The sequence below is a fragment of the Cryptomeria japonica genome, chromosome 9 (assembly GCF_030272615.1).
Source record: "Cryptomeria japonica chromosome 9, Sugi_1.0, whole genome shotgun sequence".
NCBI lineage: Eukaryota > Viridiplantae > Streptophyta > Pinopsida > Cupressales > Cupressaceae > Cryptomeria > Cryptomeria japonica.
Window position 1 is genome coordinate 190,359,959 of NC_081413.1, and position 12,492 is coordinate 190,372,450.

The following is a 12,492-nucleotide window of genomic DNA, read 5'->3' on the forward strand; positions in this document are numbered from 1 at the left end:
ATTCATAAGCCATGGAGGCAATGCCATTGGAGGTCTATGGAGGCTAAAGTTATAGAGAATTGATCTAATAGTTATGTTGACCGATCGATATATATTAGTAAGAATGACAGTGTGTTCTTTGATTTCAACATAAGTGTGGCTTTAATAGATGAAGTCCTCTCATTCTTGACTCTTTATTTAAAAGAACTTCTAAACCTACTGCCATATTAGATGAAGTCCCCTTATTCTTGTATGACCATACTGCCATCAAATTTAAATAAAGGGCCTCCACCTGGTCATATGTAAAGCAAATCTTGTGCCACTCCACTCGGTCATATGTAAAGGGCCTCATGCTTGCACACCCAAGTGGGTAGGAAACTATAGTTGCACCACCAATAATTTAAGAGTTGATCAATCTCCTTCATCATTATGAGGCACTAAAAGGAAGAATCTCCATTTCATTCATAAGCCATGGAGGCAATGCCATTGGAGGTCCTTGGAGGCTAAAGTTATAGAGAGTTGATCTAATATTTATGTTGACGACTGATATATATTAGTAAGAATGACAATGTGTTCTTTGATTTCAATATAAATGTGGCTTTAATAGATGATATCCCCTTATTCTTGACTCTTTATTTAAAAAAATTCTAAACCTCCTACCATAATAGATGAAGTCCTCTTATTCTTGTACAACCATCCTGGCATCAAGTTTAAACTCCCTCCACCTAGGGGAAAGGACCCAATAGTCGTGCACCCTAACTTCACGCTTCTCAAAATCCTACTTGGAAATTTCGAATCACTCCGATTTTTTTACAGCAGCTTACTTAGCAAGTCCCCTGCTTATAACTAAGGTTTCAGGGCCACATCATCAAATATGATGCCACATCAGCATGCTTTTTGCCAAGGTGTCCAAAACAGCCCCCAAAAAAAGTGAGACCAATAGGCGTGCAAAAGAGACCCCAATAGTTGTGCAGCCGATGTGGCATCACCTGATTGGTTACTTTTTACAACATTAGTACATTTCCTAACAACTATTGGTACATTTCCTAACAACTGTTGGTACATTTCCTAATAAAAATTGATATTTTTTGTTTCAAACAATAGGTTTTATTTGTTCAATTTTTGGAACAAAAGGTATCAACAACCCTCACAACAATTGGAACATGCTCAACTACTGGGTCCTTTCCCCTATATTGTATTATATCATTGAAAAAAAAATCTTAAAATTTTATTTTTAATTAGAAATTAATATTAAATTTTTTTTATACAAAATATAAGAAGTATCTTTTTTTTAATACTCTTATCCAGACTTTTCAGCGTTCTGTTCTTCTTTTGTATAGAGTGACCATGGCCCCACCGGCTGAACATGTTAACTACTGAAACCTTGTTCAATGCAAAAACTTCTATGTAGTCTTCCTTAATTTTAGAGTAATCTCTCTTTTACTTATGGGTACCTGTTGTTTGTAGAGAGTAACATGGAGGCAAATACCCGTTTGTATGGCTGCCCATTTTCTGAGGGCTGTTGTTTGAGCTGTAACCGTGTATCTTTAATCTAATTAAAGAAGGTTGTATGTAGAGGGAATAATATATTGGCTTCATGGTATTCTAATTTTTGAATTAGGAAACATTTTCTCTCTGTTGATTTCTCTTGGCCTAGGTTTTGAAGGCCATGATGCACAGCTCAAGACTGAGTTTGTGCCTGCAGCTATTGTTTGTAATAACATTAATTGCAGCAGCACAAGAATCTTCTGACAACAAAACGTATACTACTTTTGTCTACAACAATTTCAATGTCACTCCTAGTTTGGTGTTCATCCAGAATGCTGTGGTCCGCTCAGAAGTAGTGAGGCTTACAAATGATACGAAGTGGATGATTGGTCGCCTTTTCTATTCCACTCCTCTGCAAATAAAATCTAATGGCACTGTTTCTTCCTTCAGCACAACTTTTGTTATGGCCATGGTGCCACCTCCTCAGGCAGAGGGCACTGGCCATGGAATAGCCTTCGTTATGAGCCCCACCACATCTCTCATTGGGGCGTCTTCAGCTGAATACCTGGGCCTATTAAATGACACCAGCGATGGAAAGGATTATAATCATCTGTTTGCAGTGGAGTTCGACACGAGCCAAAATGTGGAGTTCCAAGACCCTAGTAACAATCATGTTGGACTGGATCTTAACAGCCTCGTGTCTAATGTCACCCGTTATGCAGGTCTTTTATGTTTTCCTTTTGCAAGTGTTTTTTTTTTTAGTACTTAAATGTAGCAATACATAGCCTGCCGAGTAAGTAGAAGGAATTGCAAGCTGCCATTAACACTAGAAGCAAGTTAAGTAATTATAAGGAAGCTGAATCGCAGGAAATCGCCATAACAACAGCTCCTCGCGTCTATGCCGTCGCACATGTTACTAGAATAGAAAACAAAGAAAAAGAGCCCGACCTTCGATTCCAAAGACAAGGATACCTAATTACAAAAATCAAGGATTTGTTAGCCTAGATCAATCCAATTAGTTTACCTACACAGGAAAAACATTAGAATAACTAGAGATCACCGTGGCCTCACTTTTGAAGGTCAAGGATAACCCATTTGAGATAGCTGCTTCTGATCATATAATCACAAAAGATCAATTATTCATGTAATTAAATTGATCCAGAGCTTTACATATGCAGAGTCAAAACATGAGAAAGAGCCTAAAGTCGCCATTCTCTAGCATTTCAAAGCCTATATGTCCATATGGGGAACCTGTCCTGTATAACACATTACAGAAATCAATATTTCATTTAGTTTAAATGAACCCAGATTTTTACAAATAGAGAAGAAAACATGAGAAAGCCAAAAGAATTGCCCTAGCCTCGAGTTTCAAGGTTAAGTTTATCCATTTGGGGCGCTTGCTTTCAATCACCTAGTTAGTTGTAACAAAAATCAGGGATTGAAGTGACTAAATCAATCTGGAATTTTACATGCGCGGAAGGAAACATGCGAAAACCGGATCAAAATAGGACTTTCTTTCTGACACCTCTAACAGAGCTTTAAATCCTCCTGCTGGATAAGCAAACATGAGATTATTGGGCTTTTATCCTTTGCAGGCATAGGCACTTGAAGAGCCTGCCTCTAGCAAGCTGTTTGTATCCTCTGTTGGAAAACCTATTGGGCTTTTACCATATGCAGGCATAGGCACTTGAAGAGCCTGCCTCTAGCAATCTGTTTGTATACTCTGTTGGAAGACCTTTCTTTGTAGTACTAACTTGGATGTCTTGATAAGCATGGTAAGCATTCGAACTCAAAGATTCTTAATAGTATACAGTAGTCCCATGTATTCTACTATTAGCCTGCCTCAGGATTTTGCAAAGAGCTAGCCAGAATGTGGACAAATTCACTGGTTGGGAGAGGGTTAGAATCAAACAAGAAAAATCCTTTTATCATATCAACGGCTTCAGGTATTTGACCTTATCTCTAAGTTATTCTGCTATTCGTTTTTCTGAAAGCCTGGCAAGAGCGCAAAAATGCCTATAGATGCCACTTGTCTTTCATGAGGGGAGCAGTGAGGCTGAAACGCCTGTCTGCTCCCAATTACTAAGACATTTTTTCCCCTTGAAGGGTGGGCTAGGACCAGAGAGCAAATTTTGACTCCACGAACTTCTTGTATCCTGGCCTGGTAGGGGATCTGTTATGTTCCAGCATTTTTATATGAGCTCAGCCTTGGATACAGGTTGTTAAAAATTACAATGGAATAGAGATTTCCTATTTAGGTTCTTGAGAGACCCTGCATGAGTTATGTGACTAGGCAAGTTAGTTTGTTGTATGTGACCAAGTCACAACAGGTTATTACTAATTACCAAGCAATAATGAAAGGATACAAATCTTTTATGGAGATCCCAAGACCTAAGTTGCCAAATGGGTACGGGAATGGGGACGGGTACAGCAGAATTTTTTTGTGGGGTTGGGTACGTTTATACAAAAAAATATATATTTATATATACACACATGTATATACATATACATATACATACATGTATATACATATACATATAGATAGCTAAAAAATAGAATTTAGTTTGTCATATACCAATACCTATGCTAAACAAAACCATTACAAATTTCAAATTTGGAAACATAACATACTAATTTAAATTCAGCTTTCAATATCAAAAAGATCAAACTAGAATCTCATGATAGATAAGTTCTAAGTTTACTAATCAGCACTGTAGGTCTTAAGAATATCAAAAAGATCAAATTAGAATCACTAAACATTTCTGTATCTAAAAACACGAACCCTGGATGTACCCACAGAAGATACGTTTCAGTATCAGATTCCGGTATGTTTTGTATCCGGAATCGCCCGAAAAAATCCCAAGATTCAGCAATTAGCCCAAGACTTTTTAGTTTGAGGCGTTTAACCTTAGGGCTCAAATGCTAAGCCATGTCTGATCCTGATGATTGGAAAAACCTTCCTTCCCCTAGCCAACTGGAAAAGTTCAATATTCCCAGCTTATGTAATCTGTTTAAAGGGTTTGTACTTTCAAAGAAGTCTGTAAGCACCATATGACATAAGAAGTTATAGTAGATATAAACTAAATTAAGTTTAGCAGCTTGTCTATAAGAAACATAATTACTGTAACCTGATTAAATTTCATTGACATCAAATTTATCTTTAAAAATACAATGTATGTGAACCATCCATACTAATGTTAATTTTTCCACACCCTTTCCCCTTAATATTCCAACTTTTTGAGTGGGGAAAATTAAGAGGTTTTGAAACTCTTCACAGAAGGTTTGGATGAGAGTATTGTCTGGCGGTGTTGTGTGGCTCTAATTATGGCAATAGTAAAGGTCCAAAACCCCACAACTGTTCATTCATTAAATATGAACTGTCAACTAAAAGAACCATTTTGTTTCTGTAAACCCTGTTCTTATTTATACTTCTCTAATCCCCTGTTTCAAAATTCAACTTAATTATAACTCACGTAGTATTTCTCTTGTAATGTTTTTGAGATCATGGCAATGTTTCACATATAACAGCCTGGTTGTTGCAAACTATGAAAAATATATAACCAACTTTACAAAAATTTAGAAAATACTTATACTAAAGTACTTCTCTCGTATTGATAAATTTAGAAAATAACTATACCAAAGTACTTCTCTCGTATTGATAAAATCTCTCCTTTTCATTTCCTTTTCAGGTTATTGGGATGGCCAAAACTTTGTAAATGTGACACTCAAGAGTGGTCGGAACATTCAGGTCTGGATAGATTATGACCACATTCAGGACCAGATCAATGTGACCATGACACTAGCTGGGATGTCAAAACCACAGAAACCCCTCATATCTCGTATGAACGTGAACCTCTCAGCTGTTCTGCAGGATCAGGTTTATGTTGGTTTTTCCTCAGCAACGGGGAATTTTGTTGCAGAACATTACATTCTTGCCTGGAGCTTCACCACAAATGGCACTGCACCAAACCTAGATGTATCTAATCTCCCTTCCTTGATGTGGAAAAAGAAACCTCTATACAAAACTAAAGGATTCATAGCTATTATTACATTAGTTTCCTTCCTTATACCTTTGGCGGGAGCTTTATTTTTATTGAAAAGATACCGGGACAGAGAAATTATTGAAGAATGGGAGCTGGAGTTTTGGCCTCACAGATTTTCCTACAGGTATGCCACTGCTCTGTTGAAGCCCATAATTTGTAAGTTTTCACATCTATGATTATCACAAGTTAAAGAGTCTGAAAGCACGCAGCCATGGCCACACAATATTAGCATGGAAGAGGAGGATGTTAAAGCATCGGGTTGGAGATTTTTATATAAGGAAACTAACCACGTCAACTTGGAAATTTGTATAAGAGGGTGTTCAATGCATCCATTTGGGCATATGTGCTGTAAAGCTTTCTTTAAGTCTATACATCGTAGTTTATATGCTTTCATCAATGTCGGGTAAACTCACATGCTTGCACTTTTTCCACTGTTCAGAGAGTTGAAAATTGCCACAAAGGGCTTTGCAGAGGTGGAGGTTTTGGGATCTGGGGGTTTTGGGAGGGTGTACCGGGGGGTTCTGCCAGCTAGTGGACAGGAAATTGCAGTCAAGTGTGTGAACAAGGAGGTTCGCGAAGGAATAAAAGAATTTGTTGCAGAAATCACAAGCATGGGGCGGTTACAGCACCGGAATCTAGTCCAGCTTCGTGGCTGGTGCAGGTAGGTAGTTAAATTTTATTGCAGAACCAAATTGGTGGTGCTTAGAACAAATCTAAAATAACAATTATCCAATTTAAACAAATTTATTTTGGCTCTTTCAAACTGTTTTTGTTCCAGAACACCAGTGACTGTCCCTTTGCTGAACTGCATCATGAATCTTCGATAAATAGTTATTGCACTTGAAACTTCTAAATTTTAGCAAATTAATCCACACACAGGCACTGCTAGTAAGAGGAGGAAAAGCTTTTATTACATCAAATGTCTTATAAGTCTTATTTGTCTCAAATTGTGCAGAAACAAGAAGCGGCTTTTCATAGTCTATGACTACATGCCAAATGGGAGCCTTGACAAAATGATATTTGAGAAAAACACTTTCCTCAATTGGGGTCAGAGATACACAATCCTTAAGGGCGTGGCGGCTGGGCTGCTGTACCTGCATGAACAATGGGAAAAACGGGTTGTGCACAGAGATATTAAATCCAGCAATGTATTATTGGACGTGGAGATGAATGGACGTCTGGGTGACTTTGGCCTGGCACGGTTATATGACCACAGCGAGAACCCTGGGACAACACATGTGGTGGGCACTCTCGGGTACTGTTGTATACCTCATTCACAGCTGTTAGTTATAATCTATTTAATAATGCATAGAATCTCTAGTTTCCCCTTCCTAAAGTCCCATTAAAGCCCAAAAGTCTGCCTCAGTGCTTACTCTGCAAAATATATACTGAACCTAGTGTTGAGCTTTGGTAAATATCACTGTCAGTAAATACACTGATGCAGAGCACTTCAAATTTAGATTCTCTCTTTATATCCATAATACGCTGATGCAGAGCACTTCAAATTCAGATTCTCTCTTTATATCCATATTCAAATCTAGCTGAAATTACTCTGATTTATCCTCCCTGCAATACCCTTCACCCTGCAGTTGTCCCCAGTGAATTATCCTCAGTTACTGTTTTCCTTCGAGCTTAAAAGAAGAGACGTAGTTAATCTGCTTGTCAAACTTAATCACATTCTCTTCATCAAACACACATAAGATGTCTGAACAAAATACAGCACATGAATCTACTTACACACAGAGAAAACTGAAGCAGCAAATGAAACCAAAGATCCAATATGTACAGTAGTGTGTAGTGAGATGGTCATTTCTTTCCTAATCCATTCCCCACCAAAAAACAGCATTAAAATCCTGCATATATATCTGTTCAAAATGAAAAATAAAAAATGCCCGTCCCTGATATTTTCCATCTAACAAAACTATCTTAAATACCTCAGAGCACAATTTACATAATGGGATTATTTGGATTGGCCTTATAGGTGCCCTATAAACTCCTGGAGATAGTTCAAGTTTATGGCCTTTCATTAGGCCCCTCAAGATTGTGGTTACTGCTCAAAATCTCTGGGAGCAGTTTGCAGGATGATGGTTTCAAATAAATGAAATTTGCCAGGCTATATTTAATGTAAATGGAACTGCCACCTGTTAATTTGTTCACGAGTTATAACTAAAACCACATCAATAAAGGCTGTCACGACTCATTATGCAGCAATGTTTGTAAACATATTTCTGCAAAAATTGCACGTCTCTAGCATTTCTACATTATCCACACGAATTTCCATGGGAAAAATGAGCACTCCAGTATTTGGGGTGAAGATTCTAGCAAAGGCTCTTATGGAGGCTGACTCAAATATTTATGGAAGCATTTGTGATAAATGACATTTTACCTATGGTCCAGATTCCATTATCATATTCAAAGAACTTAATGACAATGCTCTATCCAATATCCTAAAAATTCTCAAGTCCACTGAATTATTATTTTTTCATGGAACTATTTAACTACAAACAGCTTTGAGATTTCCTGGAGGCCTGCAGACAAAACTTGGTTGTCCCCTCAACTGAATTACTAGGAAATATTTTCCCTTTGCAGAAAACTTCCCAGGCTACTGGAACTTGGTCCTCATTCCCTGCATTATTCATCATATTCATGGCTTTACAATTCAGTTTTATTTTTTCATATTTTATAATTTTTAACTCTGTATTTTGTGAAAATCTGTACTGTATAATCAGATACATTGCACCAGAGCTTCTCTACTCAGGTAAGGCCACACCTGCCACAGATGTGTTCAGCTTCGGTGTGGTCTTGCTGGAGGTGGCCTGTGGGAGGAAACCGGTGGATCCTAGCAAAGATGATTCAGAGGCAATTTTAGTAGACTGGATGTGGGAGTTGTATTCTCAGGAGAAAATTATGGATGCAGTGGACCCAAGGCTACGAGGTGATTATGATATAGAAGAAATGGAGAGGGTGTTATATTTGGGGCTCTTCTGCTGTCATCCTCAGGGTGAAAAAAGGCTGACAATCAGGCATGTGTTGCAGATACTTGAAGGGGAGGCTGATTTGCCTGTTCTCAACATGCCTTCTTTTAATAGCAGCATTTTGGGCAGTACTCCTAAAAGCGGATTTTTCACTGGAACGTCCTATGGTTCATCCAATCCTAATTCTATGACTTCCCAGGACAATTTATTCAGCTCAACCAACTCAAGGCGACAGCAAGAAATGAAATCTCTCTTGTGAATATAGTTGACAGTTTACCCAAGGGGGCCAAGTCTGATTGGTGGACGATGCCCTATCACAACGAGTCCACCAAGAGTTGGTTCTCTAAGTATCAAGAAAGGAATGAGGCTCAGTAGTCTTGAATGAACTTGACAGAGTATATACTCCTCAATCCTTAGTGATTTCCTTATAAGAACACAATGGGACATGTCCATAGCCTATTTTTTGGGCCTTAGTTGTAAGAAACACAATGGAACATGTCCATAGCCTAATTTATGGGCCTGTTTTCAATAGAAGAAAATGTTGCTCCATATCTTATATTTTATTTTCATTTTATTATGATTATATACTCTTTAAAAAATATATTTACTATTTATGAATATGTATTTTTATTATTTATTATCATAAGAGAATTAATTTTATATAATATTAGATTTAGTTAATCTTAATTATTATACTATAATATGTTATAGTAATATTTTTTAATAGTATTATATTAATAATATAAAATGTTAAATCTATGTATATATATTAAAACTGTTTCTCACTATTTTTTATTCACAATCTCATCAAACTTTGTTTTCCATTGTGTTGTTTTCATTACGTTTCTCTCGTTTCTTGTTTCTGGTAACATATCTTAGTGCTAAACAGTTTGTTTGCCCTAGCAGAGATTGTTTTTAAAAAAAAATAGATTCTTCATAGATTTACTATAATAAATTTATATTAAAGCTTATTGAAGGGATTATAGTGTAACACATTTCTGGTAACATATCATAGTGCTAAACAGTCTGTTTGCCCTAGCAGAGATTGTTTGTTTGAAAAAAAAAGATTCTTCATAGATTTACTATAATAGATTTGTATTAAAGCTTATTGAAGGGTTTACAGTGTAATACAATGCACATTTCTCATGAGTGCACAACTTATGCCTTCTGTAACATCACGACAACTGGTCCCTTCTATTAGCTTTTTCGGTCGACTTTGGCTTTTATTTCTATATTACTAATTGTGCAGGTGTGCTTGCATCAACGACCCAGATTTGTGCATTGTTGCACAATTAGGAGGATTTTCTCACTGAGGCTAAGCCCACAAGCCTGTGGTCAAAGTCTTCGATCTTCTGGCTTGTGCTTCTTCATTTTCAATCAACGGTCTAGATTCTCGTGCGATTGCACAGTTAGCGAAAGATGCACATTCTAGTACCTAGTTTCACAACTCCACCTCGCGGCCCACACTACAGATAGATCATCACAACTAGACCAACAGAGTTTGCCAAATGTTTGAACCTTTTATTTGGTGGGCCAGTCAATCCCACGGGGCCCATATGAATCAGTTGAGTAAAGTATAATCGGATTAGGCTTGATTGACGGACAGGAATGCTCACGTAGCAAAAGAAGTTGCTTGTAACTGGTAACTGTGTAGGCCTGCGGTCAACTGAACGGTGGACACGGTACGAAAAGATCAGTGACTATGATTTGCGCATCATTGCGCGACTAAGGAAAGCTAATTGATCTTAACAAGCTCGCAGCCGCACAATAAGGATTTACAAACTAATGCGTTCTATTCCCATTAGTTCTCGCCTGAAACAGGTAAATAGCTGTTGCAATCACAACTTTCAAATATGAATTGCAACAGCTAGTTCGCACCAACCAAACAGTTACGTGCCTACAATTAATGATCCAATTCCACTGTTATAAGCCGAATCCTTGTTCAAATGATTCTACTTTGATCTTACAAAGTATATTTTGATAATTCTAGCATTCTCTATCATCTCCGCGACATGAGTTTTTGCCTGAAACAGGTAAATAGCTGTTGCAATCACAACTTTCAAATATGAATTGCAACAGCTAGTTCGCACCAACCAAACAGTTACGTGCTTACAATTAATGATCCAATTCCACTGTTATAAGCCGAATCCTTGTTCAAATGATTCTAGTTTTTGCATGCTAGAGATTTATCTTAGGTTTTGTTAGCTAAGAGTTATACTGACTTCCAGTACTTCTATGCTCGTCCACTGTGCTCTGCCTTTAGTTTTATCTTATTTTAGTACAATTGTGTGTGGATAAGCATTCCTAGAGTTTTTTTCATAGCTCAATTTGAAACCCTAGGTGTGGTGGATTGACCTTTGTTTAGCTAAAAACCTTAAAGAACCAGAAATAGTTGAATCATCTAGCCAAGGCAAAAAGAAGCTTTCTGATGAGATTATTGCTCAACTTCAAGGGTCAATAGACACTCAGAAGAGAGCTAAAGCCGGTGCCAGGCCAAAGGAGTTTCTAATTGATTTTACAGCTACATGCAGAGACCCTATAATGGAGCCTTGAGGTTTTAGCCTATGGAGAGGGTGTTATAATAAGAAAAAGGAGCGAATCCCAGTGTGCAATATTTGGAATTTGAATTTGAGAAGGCTAGTCATTCCCAATGTTTTTGTGAATGTTGACTTGGTAAGGGCATCTATCAAGGGATGAGAAGGCCCTTACTTCAAGGGACCAAGCACCATACAATATTGATTTGTTTGTTGGTGAGCGTGAGGAAATCAAGGTTAGCAAAATCACAAGCATGCAAATATTAAATAAACAATCAAAAGCAATAAAAAAATACAAATGTAAATTTGTTTCACCTTGATTCTTCACCTCCTCTGATTGAGCGGGAAGAGAAAGTGTGCACCTAAGACCTTCACTTGATTTTCTTATTGTGATTGATGGATGTGGATTGCTCTCCACTACACAACAATTGATTGCGATTTGGATGATGAGATGGATGGATTGACTTATGTGAGGCAATATTTGGACATAATATAGATAGCATGGATGATTTTATTGCACAACATAACAATATGAATGAGATTGATATGAAAATAAATCTAACAACGTAAATTTACTAATGAAGTGGATGATTTGTGAAGGGGAGGGACTCCCATTTATAGATTGGAGGGCCTCAGAATGGATGGCCAAGATCAAAGGAAAATGGAGGGCTAGGATTGAAAGTGAGTGGGAGATCCAAGGGATTTGTCATGAAGGCATTTCTTGTCTCCACACTTCTCAAGTACATGGGGAAGAGTTCCCCAAGTACCTTGGGAAGAGAGGAAAGAAATATAAAATTCCTCGGGAGAGGACAAGAGGAGTTAAAAACTCCCAAAAAAGAGGATGTGTGGGGAGAATAAAAGATAAAGGAATTAAAAATTCCTTGGGAAAAGGGGGCATGGGGATATGCAAGGGATTTGATATTCCTTGAATATTCAAAAGTAGATAGCATTTAAGGTTGGAGGATGAGATGGGAAAGCCATTTATGGAAAATAGTTGAATGTTCCAGACAACTGAGAGGGGGGTGGGGGGTGAATCAGTTGTAAATTGAAAATTATATTACTTTCCCACAGAAACAGATCCGACAACTTAAACTTCAAATTACTTAACTGTGAACATATAATAACATGAAAGAACACACACATGAAACATCAAATATGACGTGGAAAACCCAAGAAGGGATAAATCACAGAGAATGTTAGTTCTCAGATTAAAAATACCTATTGGGGTGACATTGGTTAAGGTGATTTTTACAAGATGGCTCACTTTCAGAATTGCTCATTCTAGGAGGGCTCATTATCTAACTAAAACTGTCAGAAAAAGGAGGGCTCACTGCCTCGAGGAAGAAAGAATCCATCACAAAGACACAATTGTCACTCTACTGCAATGCCGAAAGAAACCTTAGGCTCACTGCCACCGATACCAAACAACATCAGCACATTGATCAACCACTTCGCATCACCAAAGATAGATCT

The 12,492-nt window shown here is 37.6% G+C and overlaps 1 protein-coding gene across 2 annotated transcripts in view; it reads left to right on the forward strand.

Annotated features, from left to right (window-relative positions):
* The window catches only part of LOC131040958 (L-type lectin-domain containing receptor kinase SIT2), a 46,304-nt gene extending 37,270 nt beyond the window's left edge, over positions 1-9,034 (forward strand). Inside the window, exons 1-5 of one of the 2 annotated variants that reach the window (XM_057973922.2) lie at positions 1,345-2,189; positions 5,157-5,634; positions 5,950-6,171; positions 6,466-6,765; positions 8,240-9,034. In XM_057973922.2, coding sequence (XP_057829905.2) covers positions 1,649-2,189; positions 5,157-5,634; positions 5,950-6,171; positions 6,466-6,765; positions 8,240-8,744 — 2,046 coding nt within the window. In that variant the 5' untranslated portion in view covers positions 1,345-1,648 and the 3' untranslated portion in view covers positions 8,745-9,034. Of the gene's footprint in view, positions 1-1,344; positions 2,190-5,156; positions 5,635-5,949; positions 6,172-6,465; positions 6,766-8,239 lie in introns of those variants that run through there. The other variant, XM_057973923.2, reaches the window with a different exon arrangement.
* Positions 9,035-12,492: the final 3,458 nt, after the last annotated feature.